This window comes from Rhinatrema bivittatum, chromosome 9 (assembly GCF_901001135.1).
Source record: "Rhinatrema bivittatum chromosome 9, aRhiBiv1.1, whole genome shotgun sequence".
In the NCBI taxonomy this organism is placed as follows: domain Eukaryota; kingdom Metazoa; phylum Chordata; class Amphibia; order Gymnophiona; family Rhinatrematidae; genus Rhinatrema; species Rhinatrema bivittatum.
Genome location: NC_042623.1, coordinates 175,200,490 through 175,220,475, shown reverse-complemented (window position 1 = coordinate 175,220,475; position 19,986 = coordinate 175,200,490). Strand labels below are relative to the sequence as shown.

At 43.2% G+C, this 19,986-nt stretch overlaps 1 protein-coding gene across 1 annotated transcript in view; it reads left to right on the top strand.

The window, feature by feature from the left end:
* Window positions 1-19,986, top strand: part of KCNAB1 (potassium voltage-gated channel subfamily A member regulatory beta subunit 1) — a 306,923-nt gene that overhangs the window by 159,134 nt on the left and 127,803 nt on the right. Inside the window, exon 3 of the mRNA XM_029616487.1 lies at window positions 3,691-3,734. Coding sequence (XP_029472347.1) covers window positions 3,691-3,734 — 44 coding nt within the window. The remainder of the gene's footprint in view (window positions 1-3,690; window positions 3,735-19,986) is intronic.

The following is a 19,986-nucleotide window of genomic DNA, read 5'->3' as shown; positions in this document are numbered from 1 at the left end:
TCAGATGATCCATTATCATACAAACAGATTTCACTCCCCCCCCCCCTTCTCCCCCCTCCCCTCTCTTTCTAGAGATTTCTTCCTACACCCTACCTTTTTTACCCCCTTCTTACTCTTCCCCTTCCCCTCTGTTTATTTTCTTAAACAGACCTAGGGCACAGCATCTTTCTTTTAATAAGATTTTTGTTTAAGGCTAGCAATCTATCTAGCTATATATCAAGTTTATGTATTTTTAAATCTAATTTTAATTAGATTTTAAATCTAATTTTAAATCTAGTTTTAAAATTAGTTTTAAAACTAATTTTAAATCTAGTTTTTATACTTTGTAAACCGTTTTGACAAAATCTATTTCTAAAAGCGGTATATAAATACTTTAAAATAAATAAATAAATACAATAGCTGTTTATCTGGCTGAACAGTTACCAAAAAAAGGGAGGGCAGGATGCATCTTCCCTAGTATCCAGATAAGTAGGGATATTCAGGCTTATCCGGTTAATGTAACTAGATGAGTTAGATCTGCTCCATAGCCAGGTAAACCGATTCCAACTAAGTAGCAGCAAATACGGGGATATTCAGAAGCGTTGCGGTGCCGCAGTATAACCCCGTGTGCGTTGGCTGGATAAATCTTATCCGGCTGATTGACTTAGCCGGCTGTGTCTGACTGCTGATCTCCCCGTATGTATTTCTCTTTCACATCTCTGGCACCTTTGATGAAAGGGACAGTTTGAATCTCAGTGAATTAGAGTTGTTTGAGTATTGAAATGATAGAGTAGGTGGTTGGATGTAAATCTATAGGGTGACAAAGTAGGTTTCATATTTGAAACCCATTAGCTAACTTGAGAATGTCACAGTTGAATTAATCTTTAAATCAATTCTTATTTCATTTCATTATACGTTGTCCTTTACCCCTAGCACAAAGTTCACTCAAACTGCCTACCTTAAGGGTTCTTCAGCAAATGAGATCTCTGAAATGTTTCAAACATATCAAACAGCAATGCCCTCTTTACATTTGAAGACGGGACCTATTATTTTCAAGATGTTTAGTCATGAGGAAAGAGACTTCCAGTGAAATACACCAGATAAAAACATTTTAGCTGACCAAGCCATATAACGTTCTCATTCACTGCATTCTTTCACTCAGAAATTAGACTTGTTCTTCACAGGTGCCCTTCTCTCTAGTGCGACACCAGTTCCTCTGGGAGTCACCTTCCCAGCCTTAGGAAGTCTCGGGGAAAAAAAATCTCCAGAGCTGTGAGCAGGGAGCAGGATAATCTGTAGAGCTAGAACTGGACCATGGATACCCCCAAGAAATAAACCAAAATGTGTGCTCCTACATAAAAATAGTTTACCGCTGTTGATTCAGAGTAAAACATGGTGAAAGAGCACAGAAAAACAACAATCACAAAGAAGAAGTCACAGTCTCTAATCAGCTCATAACACAAAAATACTTCTTTCCCTTTGCACAGTCTTTTCTTCAGACTACTCTGGTCCTCTTTTTCTTTCCATTTCCAGATTGGGTTCTCCCAATGTCCTGATCAGCTCAAGGAAGAAATCCCTCTGCTTCTGCACACAGGAATCCACCGAGCCCAGGAGCAAGTTAATACTGGCACAGTTTGCCACCTGTTCCAAGCAAGTTCCTACCAGAGTACAAGTAACTATCAGACAAACTATCGTTGGATCCTTTTTCCTCTCAAGCCTCTTGAGATACTGGGAGAGTTTCTCTGCTTGAACTCCTACTTCTCCCCTCTGTAACCCTGGGAGAGAATCACAGCTGCATCTCTGAAAAGTTTTCTTCTAAAACAGGCTTTGGGTAGGAGCCTTCGCAGTGTCTCCTCTCGTGCAATAAGTCAGCCATTCTTGCCCCCCTCGTAAAGATTCAGTGAACTATGCCTCCAGAAGTTGTGACTCTAGTGAACATCCTCATTTTTTGTTGATTATGTTTTGTTTCTAATTTTTTTTATTTATATTATTTTATGTTATTTATGTAATTTTATGTGAATGTTTTATTTTGTACATCGCTTAGGCCTTACAAGTTAAGCGAAAAATAAATGAAAATCCTCATGCTTGCCTGTTTACTCTGGAGGCCCCAGACCAAGGCTCCTCAGGGCTTTTATAGCCTTCTCCGAAACCAAGCCCAAATGGGCTGTAACAAGCTGTCTGTCAAAGTTTATGTAACACCTTCTGACCAAAAGATGACCTTTAGTCACCGGAATCTTCTCACATTCAATGACTCAGACCTATAGGATTGTCCTTAGGAGGAAAATCATCTTAACACAACACAATATCACATTACTTCACTACACTTTTACAGACTTCCCATAAGGGGAAAATCTCCACATTATCATAGCACATCCTTAGACTAGCAACATTTATACTTCTATGGCATACAGGGGCCACACTAGTATCTCTACAGATACTAGGCCCAAATACATTTTAAAGAACAATAAAGAGGGTAAGTTTCAGTGGTGCATGGAATCTTAAAGTTGTGTGTACAAAATATATGCACACTTTAGCCCAAATTTTCAATGATGACTTATTTTCAAAATCACATTTACACACATAAAGCCTCATTTTATATGTGTAAATGCTTCTGACATATGTGTAAATGCTTCTGACAATTCAGCCCCCAAAGAGCACTTATTGATAATGGAAAATATGGAGCATTACATTGAACATTGTGTTACAGTTTATAGATTGCAGCATTATGGCATATGCTCATTCCAGGTCTTATGTCCAGTCAGAATTTGAAAGGTGTTATTTTGTAAGGTACTTTGTCTGACACCTTCATGGAACTGAATGCACTGTAGATTAGGGGTGTTCGCCAAAAAAAAAAAAATTTGTTTTGTACAGCACCTCATTTCATGAGCATGCTATTTTGTGTTTTCCCTGTATCGTTGGAGGAGGTTTCGTTTCCTTATGTAAAAAACAAACAGACCCAGGACCCGCCCACAACCCTTTCCTTTTATTAAAATCCCCCCCACCAGCTGGCCCCACTCGCCCACCAGAGCCCACCCTCCCAAGTCCACCAGGATTCACCAAAATGCCCCTGGTCTAGTGGGGACCGGGGAGCAGCCTCCCTCTCCCGGGCTGCCTTTTGCCCCATTATGTGATAGGGGCTACCAGTGCTATTGGGTAGCCCCTGTCACATGATGGGGCAATGGGCAGTGAGCACCATTTTTCCAATGGGTTCGGCCTGCCATGTGCCCCTTTCATGTGATGGGGGCTGCTGGGCCTGGGAATGGGAGGTTGCTTCCAGGTCCCCACTAGACTACCAGGAACATTTTGGCAAGTCCTGGGTCTCGGGGGTGTGGGCTAGGGTGGGTGAGGGGGTTCAGCTGGTGGAGGGGGGGGTGAATATTTTATTAAAGGGGAAGGGTTGGGGGCGGGTTCTGGGAGTATTTGTTTTTTAAATAAAATATTGTTTTTTGGGTATAAAAAAGAAATGACAAAAAACCCCTCCATGAAATTGTATCTTTTTCTATTGTTTTTTAACTAACAAAATAGGAAATATCATTGTGATTTTCTATCCCATTTCAAACAAATGCACATCCCTACTCTGGGTATTGCAAAAACTCCAAAAATATTTTCATCTTGACATTTTCTGCTAACTGAAGCAACAAGTACTTTGAATTCTGTATGTTATATAGAAATTTACTGATTTTGATTTTTTTTTCTCTTTGCCTATTGTAGGAATCTTGGGAAATCAGGACTAAGAGTATCATGTTTGGGCCTTGGTAAGTTCGAATGAATGTATAAAGGTGAATTTTAAAAGAGATGCGCACTGCGCGCACTAAGTAGCAAATACACAAGCAAATAGTGCTTAATCACGTTTTTGCGAGGTTTATAAACCTCGCACATAACATGCACAAGTATTGGTGTGTGAATAACTCTGTGTGAAAAAAGGGGCAGATTTGGGGTAAGTCAGAGGCATTCTGGAGCGAGATCAACATTTACACACATAAATCCCGATTTTATAATCTGCAAATGCAGCGCGCATTAGGCTGTTATCCGCGCATGTTTACTTACTCTTTATGAGGTGTAAGATAGAATAAAACTCTTTATAACCAAAAACTGACTGGGTGAGGGGTCTGGGTGAACTGGGGGAAGTGAGGACTGAAGATAAACTGGGCAAACTGGTGGACTAATTGGTAAAACTGGAAATTTCCTTTCAATATGGTTATTAGAAAACGTGCTCCCTCGCGTGAGTAAAAGCCAACAAGTCCTAAGGGAAAAACATGAATAATGTTTCCTCATGTAACGGCTTAAAGTTAGGAGCACTCATACAGACGCTGGGCATATTTTACATAATGCATGCGCACTTGCGTGATAACCTATTGTAGTCTGGATTAATTTGCACTTATTTGTGTGAAGCCACTAATTGACTCCTATTATGCACAATTTTTTTCAACCCTGTAATTGGTAGTCTAGTTAATCAAGATTTGAGTTTTGAATAGGTAGAAATTGGGGTAGTTGGTTGTGAAAAACAAATTATCATAGCCCAGCAAGCAAACAAGTGTATAGTTTAAAACCTTAAGCACTGAAATCCAACAAACAATTTTATATTTCAAAATCTTACATACTCACAAGCCAACAAACAAGTTTATAATTTAAAACTTCACTCACACTCAGAAAACAAACAAGTTTCTACTTTAAAACATTAAGCAATCGCTACCCATGAAGAATCTACCATACAGCTTAAGCACAGCCCCCTCTCAGCAAACAGAATATTCTTGAGTATAGAGAAACCTCAGCATTGCCCAGTGCAAGGAGCACTTACATAGGTTAAAGTCTGCATAAAAGATGGGGACTATTTAAAAATATTGGAAGCCCAGATAAAATGCATTCCAAAATGGCACCAGCCACTGAAAGAAGAACAAGCTACTGCCACAATTGCAAAATGGTATAAAAGAGTCTATTAAAGCCCAAAAGACATCTTTTAAAACTGGAAAACAGAACCTAACAAGGAGCTTAGGAAGATGAATAAGCACTGGCAAGTTAGATGTAAAACATTAATAAAGCAGGAAAAGAGAGAATTTGAAGAGAGACTGTCCAAGGAAAGTATTAATAAAAGCTTTTCCAAGTACATTATTTTTTTTTTATTTTAAAAAGTTTGTATACTGCAAATTACAAGATATGTTCTAAGCGAAGTATACCCTTTAACATAAAACATTTAAACAATAGAATCAATAAAATATCAAACAGATAACTATGACATAAAGCATCTTACAATAAGACCCTATGTTATGCTGTCATTATCGATTTTCAAATGCTTCAATAAAAAAATAAGCTTTCAGTTGTTTACAAAATATCTTCACAATATTAATTTACCTTAAATACCTTGGAAGGGCATTCCATAATTGTGGTCCAATGTATGAGAAAGTCCATTTACGCATCTTTGCTAGATGATATTCCCTCAGAGGTGGTATAGACAGAGTTGATCAGCTTCGAAACATAAAGGCCACTTGGGCACATACTTATGTATTAATGATAAAAGTTAAGATGGACCAGTGATATTCAATGCTTTAAAAATCAATAGAAGTACCTTGAATTTAATTCTATATTCTATTGGTAACCAGTGAAGTCGTTGGAGAAGTGAAGTAAAGTGATTTCTGTGATTACAATGTAGTAGCATACGTGCAGTGGAATTCTACAACATCTGTATGGATTTAATATGATACTTAAGTAGCCCAATTAAAAAAGCATTAAAAAAATCTAAAAAGCTTTAGAGTAAGGTATCGCACATGCCAATACACATTTCCATAACCTGTATGAGCAGTTTTAGCTAACATTCTGAAATGGAAAAAAAAACATTAATCATTAAACTTTGTATTTCCTGGTGCCCAGGCCTGGTATATCTTTAAATTATCAGTGCTGGGCTCAGTATTGTTCATGCATAAGAAGAGACAATTGCTTCTCACCATCCTTTCCACAAAAGTGCACTCAGTATGTAAACATGGGAATCATTTGGGCCATTAAAAGACCAGGGGATAAAAGGAGCAATGGGAAAAGATAAAGCCAAAGCAGAACAACTAAATTATTTGTTTTGGTAGAGAGAGAATGTTGGGGGACATACCCATGCCAGAATCATCCTTTCTTGTTGATGACTCAGAAGAACTGAAAGAAATCAGTGTAAATCTTGAAGAAGAACTAGAACAAATTGACAGATTAAATAGTAACAAATCACTGGTACCTGATGGTATTCACCCCAGGGTTTTAAAGGTGCTCCACTATGAAACTGCAAATCTGCTACTGGTATTATGTAACTTATCATTCCAATATGCCTCTGTACAGGAGGACTGAAGGGTAGCCAATGTAAATCCAATTTTCAAAAAGGGCTCTAGGGGTGACAAAAATAACTATAGGCTGGTGAGCCTGACATTGGTGAAAGATATTGTTAAGAAAATTACTAAATATATGGAAAAACATGATTTAATAGGAAAGAGCCAAGATGGATTTAGCAAAGGCAGGTTGTAGCTTACTAATCTAATCGAACTCTTTGAAGGAGTGACCAAACATGTGGACAAAGGTAAGCCAGTCAACATAGTATACCTGGATTTTCAAGAAGGCATTTGGTAAAGTGCTTCAGGAGAGATCCCCTCAAGAAACTGAAGTCACCAAATAGAAGGCAATATCCTACTGTGGTAGGTAACTGGTTAAAAAATAGGAAAAGAGTAGGACTGAATGATCAGTTTTCCCAGTGGAAAGAGGTAAATGGTGGAGTGCCTCAGAGATCCTTAATGGGACTGGTGTTATTTACCTTATTCATTAATGATCCAGAAAAGGGAGCACTGAGTGAGGTGATCAGATCTGCAGATAACACTCAAATATTTAGAGTAGCTAAAACACAAACAAATTGTGAAGAAGGATCTTGCCATACTAGGCAACGGCGTATCTAAATGGCAAAACCTCAAACACTCACAAGCCAGCAAACAAGTTTATATTTTATCATTTTAAGCCATCACTACCAACCAAGAGACAATCCACATTACAGCTTAAGCACAGTCTTCTCAGCAAACAGAATCTCTTTGACTGTAGAGAAATCTCAGTCTTCCCGGTGCAAAGTCTTATTCTCACTGATTGCAACTCCCTCCGGACTAGCAAAAGACATTATTTCTAAATGGCTTTCATCTCTGGAGACTTGGGATAAAGTCATGCCTGGCTTTAAGTGAAATAATTGGATGATGTCAGCCTAATTCCTAATGAACATTTGCCTTCATATAGTATGTGTTATTCTTTGACATTCTGCAATTCAGCACAATGGATGGAAAATGCTGCAGCTGGTACTGCAAGTCAAGATGTAAATTACTGGCTTTTATGCATGAAACTTGGAATGATTTATAATCAGTGGTCATTTCCTAAATAAAAAAAAAAGGCACCAAAAAGGTATCAGTCAGGCCCAACAGCAGCCTCCAGCTTCCATATTTCCCCAATGGAGAAAAGGAAGAAATTTCAAAAAGATTCTGGGTAGATGACCTGTCATGGCCTGCAGAAAATCCACCACTTATAATAAAAATAATTGATTAATACTGACTTATTGTAATGATGGTGGAACCTTGTGCTGTGGCATGATTGACGCATCCCAGTAGGTGAAGCTAGTAGGCCCATGCTGACAGCTGACGAATGGGCCATAGCCTAGGACAAGGCTTGACCTTAACCTATACTAGCCTAGTTTCCCGCAGGTTGAGTCCTTGGGTTACAGGGGCCAGCAGGACTTAAGCAAGGGCGGTTACAGGGGCCAGCAGGACCACAGGGCGGTCAGGATGAGAGTGTCTGGGACCGAGTCAAGGTCAAGGCAGGCAGCAGTCATGCAGTTACCAGAATCAGGCCAAGGATCAGAGCAGGCAGCGGGCAGAGTGTAGAGAAGATCCGTAGCAGAGGTCAATGGCAGGCGGCAGCAGCAGGTCCGAAGCAGAGGTCAGTGACAGGAGGCAGGCAGAAGAGTAGACCAGGTTGGAAGCAGAGTTCAAAGTCAGGCAGAAAGCGAAGGACGGAGACGAGGTGGAACAGGAAGCTGGATCGGACAGGGCGGATTAGACAAGGCAGGGAAGGCTGGATGAGGAACAAGGCTGGAGCAAGGCAGAAACAGGAACGCTGGAACAAGGCAGGATCAGGAACACTGGAGCGATATGCACGGCTGAGAAGCAAGAGGACCTGTTGCTGAAGCAAGGGGAAAAGGCCTCAGCGGTATGGTTGCCAACTGGCTCCAGATTTTTCGGACAGGTTGATCCATTCCAGGTTTTACCCCATTGCATACTCTGACTTATTCTGATTTACCTATTGCATTTCCTAAGAAAATTCACACTATAAGTACTTGAATGCAGAGGAGTACAACCAGGACTGGATCAACCTGTCCTGAAAATCTGGAGCCAGTTGGCAACCTTACTCAGCGGGTTTAAATAGTCTGAAGAGGCTGACATCATTTGAGTGCGCCACATCCAATTTCCTGCCGCAGGGCCTATATTATGCACGCATGCCTAAGGGAGGCAATGGTGGGGTAGCAATAGCACCGTGAGAGCTGCGAGACATGTCGGCATCTTGAGGTGAGTGCGGCCAGCCACTGGACTGTTGCGCGAATGGCCAAACATTACAATTATATTTCAAGCAGAGTCCTGTATGCAGTGGCGTATTAAGGGGGGGGGGGGGGGGGGCAGGGGTGTGGTCCGCCCCGGGTGACAGCCAGGAGGTCAGTGACCACAAGCGGAGCCCATCCCACTCGCGCTAGAAGAAGAGGGAGGCATCCGGGCTGTGAGCATGGGAGCACTGGACGGCCGCCTAGAGGTCCATGGGTCTGGAGCCGGCAACTGCTTAGCCTTTTCTTCTTCCCACCCCTGCGGCCTGGAAGAGGAAGTGGTGGGTCCACGCGGGCAGGAAGAAGGAAAGGTCATGCAGTCACGGCCCGAAGCAGGAGGAAGAGCAACAGCACAGCCCCCACACTCCCCACTGCAGATGCAGGAGGTAGAGCTGCACCAGTCCCCGTGCCGCCTCAAGAAAAATGAAGAGTCCCCGTCTGTCGCAGGGGGCTGAAGGAAGAAATTTCTGCTGTGCTTCTGATGGGGAGCGGGGTAGGAAGTGAGAGAGAGTGTTTTTGTGTCTATGTGTGTGTGTGTGTGTGTGTGTGTGTGTGTGTGTGTATGGAGTGAGGAGGCATGTTTGTGTATGAGAGAGGAAGTTGTGTGCAAGGGTGTGTGAAAGTGTATGCAAGAGAGAGAGAGCCCCTGTGTGAGGGAGAGGGGAACCAGAGATCACTGGGCGGGGGGGGGGGGAGGGAATCTTGGGGTGGGGGATGCCAAAGGAAGTATCCACCTTGGGTGCCAAATACTTTAGGTATGCCACTGCCTGTATGCATTTAAAGGAAGCATGGACCTTACTATCAGGCCGATACAGAAAGAAACGCGGGAGAGCGGGCGCCAGTGCCCTGTGCGCGCGATACAGTAAATAAAATTATGCTAATTAGGGCCCGCGGTAAAAGGAGGGCTAGGGACATTAGCGTGTCCCTAGCGCCTCCTTTTTGACAGAAGCGATGGCTGTCAGCGGGTTTCTATTTATACCAGTGTAAGAGGGGGCAATTTTAACTCTGTGTGGGGTTTGGGGGGGGGGGGGGGGTTACACAGCAGGAGGTACGAACAGCAAAGTTGACATCACTGAAGTTTTTCTGCTGGTTCAGGTAGAGAGTGCATTGTACAAATCAACTCCTTGTAACTTTCATTGATTCAACAGCAAAAAATCTTCAGTAATGTCAATCTTGCTGTCCATATCTTCTACTGTGTATGTAAAGCCACCCCCCCCCCCCCAAACCCCACACCGAGTTAAAAGGGCCCCCTCTCTTAGTGGTATAAATAGTAGAGTTACAGTGTTCTCTTGCACTCTTGCTTTCTCTCAAACAACATATGCAATAAAAACCTTTTCCACATTGTGCTATTTAACACATACCTTACATTGTTATCCATCTAACTCTGATATTCAAAGTTAGCCAGCTAAGTCTGCCTGCATTCATCAATTGTGTAGCTGCACTATTGAATATGCCTCCAAAGTTAGCTGGATAAGTTTAGGGGCCTAAAACATGGGTGACTACTGGAGCAGATTTAGGGAAGTGGTCAAAGTTAGGGACTTGGCACTGATTTTTAGCATTAGGTATCTATTTTATGCTACTAAATATAGGTGAATGAATTGCAGGCCTAAATTTAGGGTCCAAACTTTAGGTGAATTTTCAGCAGATATTTAAAAACAATGAGCTCCTAAATTTCTAAGGGGGGTCATTTATCAAAGTGCTATATGGTGTTTTTGCATACGTTAAGCACCTTTAACGCATGGTGCGATGCAAATGAGAAAAATAGGAAGAGTTTGGGACTCACAGTTTTGCAAAGCCATATTGCATGGCTTTAAGTTGTGATTATATGAGAGAGAGAAAGAGAACCTTAATATCCTCATCCTAGGTAGGTATTTATATCTCTATAGGAGGCCCACCTAGTAACTCGAGGTGAGGTTTAGGTATTAGTGTAGGGGTTAGGGGCCACTTTGACATTCAAAGTGAGACGTACGAACAGAACAGTGCTCTCTTGTGAAGATTTGATGACCTTCAGAGTGAAATCTCATCTGTGGGTGAGTTTCCTCATTCCAAAGGTCATCAAATCTTCACAAGAGAGCACTGTTCTGTTCGTACGTCTCACTTTGAATGTCAAAGTGGCCCCTAACCCCTACACTAATACCTAAACCTCACCTCAAGTTACTAGGTGGGCCTCCTATAGAGGTATAAATACCTACCTAGGATGAGGGCATTATGGCTAGTCTCTCCCTCCCTCCCTCCCCCCTGTGGTTGTAGAAGAACCAGCACCTCCTTATTGACAGCCAACACTTAATTTTACCGGCATCAGTTGTCAAACCCGCTGACAGCCATTGGTTCAGAACATGGACGCCGTCAAAAATTGAGTATCCGTGTTTCAGGCCACAGGCAGATATATATTTTTTTTTTAAGATTTTTTATTTTTTTATATTTTTGGGACTATGATATTAAGTCAGAAGGTGTACAGAAAAGTAGTTTTTTCTGCTTTTCTGTACACTTTCCCAGTGCCAGCCAAAATTAACTCCTGCCTTTGGGCAGGCGTTAATTTCTGAGAGTAAAATGTGCAGCTTGGCTGCACATTTTACTTTCTGTATCAAGCGGGACTAACTAATAGGCTCATCAACATGCATTTTGCCTGTTGAGTGCGCTATTAGTTTCGGGGGGTTGGATGTGTGTTTCCATGTGCTATTACTGTATAAGGGATAATAATAGCACGTTGAAAACGCGCATCCAAAAGGGGGCTAATGGTGCGCTCGGCCTGAGCACACTGTACTGAATCTGCCTGAGTGCAAATTATGATAAACTGCCTATTACCATAAAACATGCCCCTTTTCCTATCACATGCAATATTTAGTGCATTTTGATAAATCCAGGCCTAAGTTAGGTGCCTATTTTCAGCTGAACTTACCCCCTAGATTCATCAAAATGTGATACCTTTTGAATGGATAACACCCACAATAAGGAAAAGGGGCATGGATATGATAATTTAAGAGTTACTGCCCTGTCTTACCACTTCACATAGGTAGGAGGGAGGTGGAGAAGAGAGAGAGAGAGACTGACTCTTTATAAGGCTTCAATAGTAGTCAACTATTTTTACCACTATATGAGGGCCAGCTAGTAACTCAAGGTGAGGATTTGTTGATGGTCTAGAGTCAGTTTTGCATACAGAGTGAGATGAATGAACAGCACAGTAGACCTCGGTGAAGATTTGGAGTGAGAAAGTCAGACTAAGATGAGATTATTTCAGTGTTCTCTTGCCCTAGCTTGATAGTACCCTGGTAGAGAGTCCATCAAGCTAGGGTGAGAGTACATTATAGTAATCTCTTGTGTGACTTTTCTCACTCCAAATCACATCAAATCTTCACCGAGGTCAACTGTGCTGTTCGTATGTCTCACTCTGCATGTAAAACTGGCCCCATAACCCTAGACCACCACCAGATCCTCACCTCGAATTACTAGCTGGCCTTCCTATAGCGGTATAAATAGGTGACTACTATGTGTGCCACCCTAGAGGCTCTCACTCTCTCTCTCTCTCCACTCCACTCCTCCTTCTCCTCTCTCCCCGTGGCCAAAAATGCCCAAAATAGAATTTGTGATATTTATCGCAAATTGTGTTTTGGCCGTTTCGGGTAAATAGCACAGCTTAACGCCAGGAAAATTGTATATTTCCGGTGTTAAACGTGTGCAATAGACTATCGCACAGTGCGATAATGCCCCTCATTTTAATTGATCCTGCCCAATCCCGCCCCTTTGAATAAATTTGTAAAATTTGCATTTGCACTGCGCGTTGTGATAACTATCACGTGCATTATGACGTTATCACATGGGTTAACGCCACAACACATTTTGATGAATGATCCTTTTAGATTCTTAATTTTTCAGTTGAAAATTCACGTACATTTAGGGCCCTAAAACCCTAGACCTGCTATTTATTTACCTAGATTCAGGTTCCTAATTTAGGTGCCTAGATCTGAAAATCAGTGCTAAACGCCTAACTTTGTTTTTATGCTCTAACTCTGCCCCTATAGCCACCCTCTTATAAGGATCCTAAATTTAGGGTTCTAATGAAACTAGGCGTCTAAATTTAGAAACTCAGCCCCAGTAAATTTTCAAAAGGGACAATTTAGGGTCTTCACTCCAAAATTTAGGAGCACAAAGCCTTTGAAGATTGACCCCCGTGGTATCCTAATTTAGGTAGCTAGTAGGCCACTAATTTAGGATTCTTCTGCATTTTCAGCTGAACTTATCTTAGATGTCTAGATTTTCAGCTGAAAAGTCACGCCTAAAACTTAGGCCCTAATTTTAGGTTTGTGATACATTTCCTTAGATTTAGGGCCCTAAATTAGATGCCAATTGCTGAAAATCAATGCTAAACCCTAATTTTTTATGCCCACTGTAAAGCCACCTGTGTAGCCACTCATTTTTAGGCCCCAAAATTTAAGTGCCTAGTAAAACTAGCAACGTAAATTTAGGGACCCATCCCTAGTAAATTTTCAAAAGGGCCAATTTAGAAATATAATTCCAAAAGCTAGAGACCTAAACCCTTTAAAAATCAGCCTGTAGGAGCCTAACCCTTTGAGAATTGGCCCCTAAGTAATTTTCTAACTTTGTGTGTCTTTGTCCATTTTTTGTTCTATTTTGGGGTTTTTGGGTATGGGAAAAGAGATCCTGGGTATTGCTGGGGGAGGAGTGAGATGAGATGGTGCAGGGAGGGGATCTCAGTGTTGGTGAGGAGAGGAAGAGTAGATTTCATGGATAGGGAGGCGAGAGCGAGGGAGAAAAAGGGAGGACTGGGAAGGAGTAAGGAGAAGGAGAGAAAATAAGAGAAAGGAAAGGGATAGATTGGGGGGGAAGAAACAGGAGGGGGTTCCAGAATTAGGAGGCAGAAGGGAGAGGGAGAGAAGTTTCTGGACTGGGCAGACCTAAAGTTAGCTGGGAAAACTTATCTAGCTAGCTCTAAGATAGTGTAGAGACCCTCTAGGTCTCCACTAGTTGGCCTTAGTACTGGGGGTAGCGAGTCAGGAGAAAGGGCAAATCATCCTGAACAGCACCTCCTCTGAGGCTTGCTGGAGTGCTGAGCTCCTGGGTGGATAAGTGGAAGGACTATTGGGGCAGTCTCGAGTTGCAGTTGGGAGAGTCGGGAGGGTGTTTTGTGTTCTCCCCATTTTGGGGCCTTCAGCCTAGAACCTGGGGGTGACCCAGCCCTTGCCAGCTCCTTCACAGGTCTGGAAGGGAGTTTTGGAAAGGGAGGAGAGTTGAAAGAATTTAGATTTTGTTTATTTTTTGTTGTTGTTGTTGTTGTTCTGAGATAGTTTATGAGCTTTCCTTTTGAGACCTGTGCCTGTCTGAGGAGGGTCTGGTTTTCCTGCCTTGGAAGACCAGGAGGGCCCTGTCAATCCTTTCATCCAGTCCAAGAGGGAGAGTACAGCCACCTGAAGTGTCCAGAGAGAGCAACAAGGAGTCATTTTTCAAAGTTTTTGCCTTTTTCTCTCTTGATTTTGGAAAGGAAGTTTTCAGCCGCCCTTCCTTACTCTAAGGCTGAGAAGTTTTAAGAACTCTCTTTCCAGTGGGAGGCCTTTTCTTCAGAGAGGTCTATCACAGCAGTTTTGAAGCAGTGAACCAGAGAAAGGAGTGGTACATTTGGAGACACCCCCCCCCCCCCCCTACAGGACACTTCACCCTGGAACACAGGACACTGAATATTTTTGGAGAAAGCTGTCCTCTCACACAGAGGATGCCCCGGCCCACCTGGGATGCTTATAATTTCCTCTCACTGGAGAGTAAGCAAAGCTCAGGAGTCAGTACTAAGGGGCACTTCCACAGAGTGAGAGTCTGGACACAGAATGTAATCTGGAACAACTTCACTTATGGTCGTTCATTATTTTGAACAAATCAAACTTTAATTTAGAACACCCAACTTAAGTGGCCTGTCTATTCCATTAAACCCACCTACACCGAAGAGCTCATAGCAAGACACAGAGAAGGGATTCTACCTACACACCTTGGGCTTTGAAGAATAGCCTTCCCCTCATTAGACAAGACCCCACACCCCAGGGCAAGAGGACTGGTGACTGTACACCTGGGACTTGGCCTAGGATTTATTGTGGCCCCAGCAAAGTGCAGCAAACATCCTGAAATGGAGTTACTGGGATGGAGTAAGGAGAAGGAAGGAAGAGAAGGGGAAAGGGGTAGGGGGGAATGGGGAAGAGTTCCAGAATTAGGGGACAGAGGTTAGCGGGAGAGAGGTTCCGGGATTGGGCAGTTCTAAGATTAGCTAGAAAAACTTATCCAGGATATGTTTTTCAGCTAAATTTACAAGCCAGCCAGCAGCTGAAAATTACCCCCATTCGTGTGTGTGTGTGTGAGAGAGAGAGAAAAACATAGGGAGGGTTTGTTTGTATATGTAACAGTGAGTTTTTATTTTCTTGTGTGTGTGTGTGTGTGTGTGAGTGTAAGAGGTTGATTTTGTGTGTGTGAGAGATAGAGACAGGAATGGTTCTTTGCACAAGAGAGGAGTTGTTTCTGTATGTGAGTGTGTAAGAGAGAGAAAAGAAGAGAGATAGGAAGTCTGTGTGTGTGTGTGGGTGGGTGTGGGTGGGTGTGTGTGTGTGCCACTGTGTTCCCTTCTCCCTTCAATCTCTCAGCCAGTACTTTTTTTTCTCATTCATTCCCTCCACCGCCTCCCTGGCAGGAGGAGCAGCAATAGGAATGGGAACACACTGGCCACTTCACAGAACGAACACCCACCTCCTTCGCTGCAAGCTGTGAAACGGAAAAGACTGTGCCAGTATCTATCTGTGCAACTACACTAGAACAATAAAAACAACTTGTGATGTGTGGCTGTCTTACAAAGGATTTACCTCAATGGAGGCTCTAATTGATGAATATAAACATACATTGGGTTGGACTGTAGCATGAATGTGAATCATGAATGTGATACTGAGTTGGGTTTTTTTCACATTTTTTATTTTACATTTTTATTCTGCCCTTCCATAATGAGCTGAAGGTGAATTTAACAGCATATGTTTCCGAGCATGGGATGCTACCTTTATTGCAACTTTCAGAATAGCCTTGCTCCCCTTTCCCCCAAAGGAAATGAATGCAAAATACATTTTGATTCACCCTTGTACTACATAAGAACATAAGAAATTGCCATGCTGGGTCAGACCAAGGGTCCATCAAGCCCAGCATCCTGTTTCCAACAGAGGCCAAACCAGGCCACAAGAACCTGGCAATTACTCAAACACTAAGAAGATCCCATGCTACTGATGCAATCAATAGCAGTGGCTATTCCCTAAGTAAACTTGATTAATAGCAGATAATGGACTTCTCTTCCAAGAACTTATCCAAACCTTTTTTGAACCCAGCTACACTAACTGCACTAACTCTTTTATAGTCAGAGCACAATCTTTCACAGATACACAGGGTGTTGTATCTAAAAGCTGCCAATAAAACCGCACCATCTGCAAAGCACAATGACAAACCTGAATCTTGTTGGTTCCATCTATGGTTAGGGATTTGGTGGGCCTGGAAAAAAACCAAAAGGTACTGGGTCAGATTCCCGGTGGGGCCTCCGCCTTCCACTTTTTCCCAATGGGGACAAAGAAGCAAAGTATTCCAGGTTGGGGCCGATGCAATCAAATTTGCGGAAAGCGGGTGCTGACTTTTCAGGGCCCGCTTTCTTAGCACACACATGGTGCCCGCAAGGGGGGCCGCCATGCAATAAACAAATTAGGGGGTCGTGCTAGCAAGAAGGCACGAGGGTCGCTAGCGCGACCTTAGCCTTTCCTTGCTAGCACGACCCCGCGGTTACCGGCGGTCTGCCGGTTATGAACACCGATAAACTCGGCGTCGGTCTTCAAAGCGGCCGGCAGATTTTTTAAAAATTAATACATTTTTAACTTTAAAAAAAGTACAGAAAAGCAGTTTTTTCCTGTTTTTCTGTACTTTTTTTCAGTGCACTCAGATATTAACGCCTGCTCCAGGCAGGCGTTAATATCTGAGCGATAAATGTGCGTCTGAGACGCACATTTATTTTTCTGCATTTGGAGTGAATGAGTAATAGGCTCATCACATGCATTTGCATGTGATGAGCGCTAACTCATTCACTCCGCGTCGGATGCACGTTAAATAGGGGCTAATCTCCCTATTGCATTAGGGGGTGGATTAGCGCCTATTTAACCCGCGTCCGATAGTGGATTAAACAGTGCGCTCAGCGGAGCGTACTGTATTGCATCGGCCCCATTGTTAGTATTGGCTCTGGCACAGCTTCCCTCTGGGCCCTGTGCTAGCAGGATTTTGCCACCCTCCCCCCCCCCCAAAATGTTGCAGCTCTAGGAGACTGCCTAGTTTTCCTAATGGAAGCACCAGCCCTGAGAATTCCCTGTTATATTTGGAGAATGATACGAGAGAGTATAGGAGTGAACACATTTTTTCAGGCCTAGAGGACTAAAGAGAACATCTCTTTATGTTTCTCTTATTTTCTTCTCAGTTTTTTCTCACATTCAGCCTCTTAGGCTAGCACTTATCCCTCCAATTAATTTATATTCCACCTACATATACCAAAATATTGGAGACTCGCAGCTCGGGGTATCTAGCATGAAGCACAGATTCCATGTTTTCTCAGTGTAACTGAACTTCTTGCCTAGTTATATGCTCAGAAGACCAGTGCAGATGGCATTCACAGCTATATCTAAGTGCAAGGGCACTTAAAATAGGAGTTAGTTCCCAGTCAGCCAAATTGCCCTGGCTGCTCTTGCTGCAGACCCTGCCTCAATCCTCGATCTTATTCCTCTCTTGCTCATACCACTGCCCTCTGAATATATCCCCCAGCATACTTGTGTGCTGTCACTGATTTTTGTTACTCTGCCGATAGGCTTTCTGAACAAAAGGTTACTAGATTTTACATGGGTACAAATCTTATACTTTTTCCTTTCTTGCCAAAAGACCTATACGTGCTTTATTATTCTCTTCTGGAAGAATAAAATTACTGTCTCTGCTTTACCCAACAATAGATGCGTGCAAAAAAAGGTTTTGAAATGAAAGTGGCAAAAAGTAGCCAGTCTGAAAGTTTTGTGAAGAATCTTGGATTTTGACTTCATTTGTGATCCAAATTCAAAACCACCACATTTCCCGTCGATAGCAGGCTGCCTCCTCAGTCTCTTTTTTTCTGCGAGCCGAATGCACGCAGGGATTTTTTGTCTCAGTGAAATTTTTTTCTATTTGCGTTTTTTCGTGAGATTTTCCTCACAATGGCACCGAAACTATCTGGTTTCAAATATTGCCAATGCGGTAAAATTATGTCCATCATGGATGGACATAATTACTGCTATATTTGTCTCGGGCCTGATCACGACCAGGGATCTAGTCGTGATTGCGGACGGATGTCCCCCTGAGCGTGCCGACAACGCGCCGAACACATCGACCAATTTAGAACGTCAGGCGCTTATGCCCTGACGCCATCGGCGCAGTCTTCACCGGGCCGGGTAAAGAAGCCGTTGACCCATCAGAAGAGGGCCTCCTCCCTGGGACCACGGGAGAAGCCGCAAATCATAACACCGATGGGGCCCAGGTACACCTTATCTACAGTGCCCAAGAAATCTCAGCAGGGATCGATAATCACTCCCCCTAGTAAAAAACCAAAGTCTTCTGCGTCGTCTGGGTCACAGGGACCTATCCCTGGCTCTTCGCACCCTACGGCGCTGTTACCCTCAAAGCACATGGTGCATGACTGACGCTCGAAGCATTCGACGCATCCGCCGTCCACGGAACCATCGACGCATACATCATCCATGATGCCATCAACGCATGCTGTGCCATCCACAATGCCATCGAAGCATGCTGTGCCATCCACGACACCATCAACGCATGCACCATCACTGAAACACAAGAAAAAGACGCCGCATTCGAAGCACCTTATGGCGCATCCATCACCAGAACCACGCCGCTCACACTCATCTCATACAAAGACGACGCACATGACGCACAAACACAGTCTGGACAAGGAAAAACCAACAGCATCGGTACACTCTGGCCACTTGACTCATTCTCGAGCAACACACACAGATATAGAAGTTGAGTTTCTCTCCGACCCGCCTTCTCCTTCTTCTAAGGCGAGTTCCAACAGTGCCAACTCCATCTATTCAGATATGTCCTCAGTCTCCAAACGGAGAAGCCATTCGCCTATCTTGCAGGAACCATTGTTTAAAAAACAAAAACCTTCACATATTATTCCACCATCGAAGCAGACAGTAGGCGCACATGCTCAGGACATTCTGTTAGCGGCACTGCCTACCTACCCACCTTCTACTGGGCGTCAAACTCCGACGCCACGGGGCACCTTGGCATCAAAGGCCATGTCTCAAATATCCCAGGCATTAACTACCTTTTTCGCAGATCTAGAATCCATGGAAGGAACGAATATTCCACCACCAGATTCACCACCACCATCTCCCCCTCAAGGGAGGTCTCCCACTACTCCACCAAGGGAAGATCATCCTGCGATTCCAGGGCCAGACCACCCTTATAGCCCGGAATTGCTAATAACATCGGTCTCGTCTCCCAATTCCTCCACTGGCATGCTGTCTGACCCACCAGACAGCTTACCAGAACCCTACTCTCCACTGGAGGACCTCACATACTCTAAATTTATCGAGAAAGTGGGAGCACTCCTCAATGTAGAAACAGGGAAAGTATCCAACCCCCATACGGAAACACTTGGTATACTAAAGATATTCGACATGCCTCATGAGCCTACTGCTTTACCACCACATGCAGTTCTAGAAGGCATTCTTCAAAAGATGTGGGAATCGCCCTTTTCCACCCCTTCCACGTCTAGAAAAATGGATTTAAAATTCCATATGAGGAACTCACCAATATATAACTCAGCACAGCTACCCCACAAGTCAATCGTTGTCGAATCCGCAATGTCTAAGGCGAAACGTTCCAAGCTACATGCCAACACGCCGCCTGGTAAGGACAACAAATATCTTGACATGTTTGGGCGAAAATCATACCATGCAGCAATGCTATCATCCAAGATAAGTAATCATCAATTTTATATTACTCAGTACCTCTTCGAATCCTTAAAGAAGTTACGACTACTCTGCCTCGCTGAAGACAATTCATTGCCGCAACCCTTCACAGATATAGAGGAAGGCTTGTGTCATTTATTATGCTCCATTTATGAAAATTTTGAGACATCTGCAAGGACCTCCTTGGCAGTAATCGCGGCTCGTCGCATAGCTTGGCTGCGTGCTAGTGAGATAAGGGACGATGTCCACGAAAAGTTGGCCGATATTCCCTGCAAGGCACAAAACCTTTTTGGAGATCAATTTGCAGAGACTGTTTCAAAACTAAAGAAAAAGAACTTAGTGATGATGTCTCTAACCTCACCTACAGATTACCACTCTACTTCCAAAAAGTAT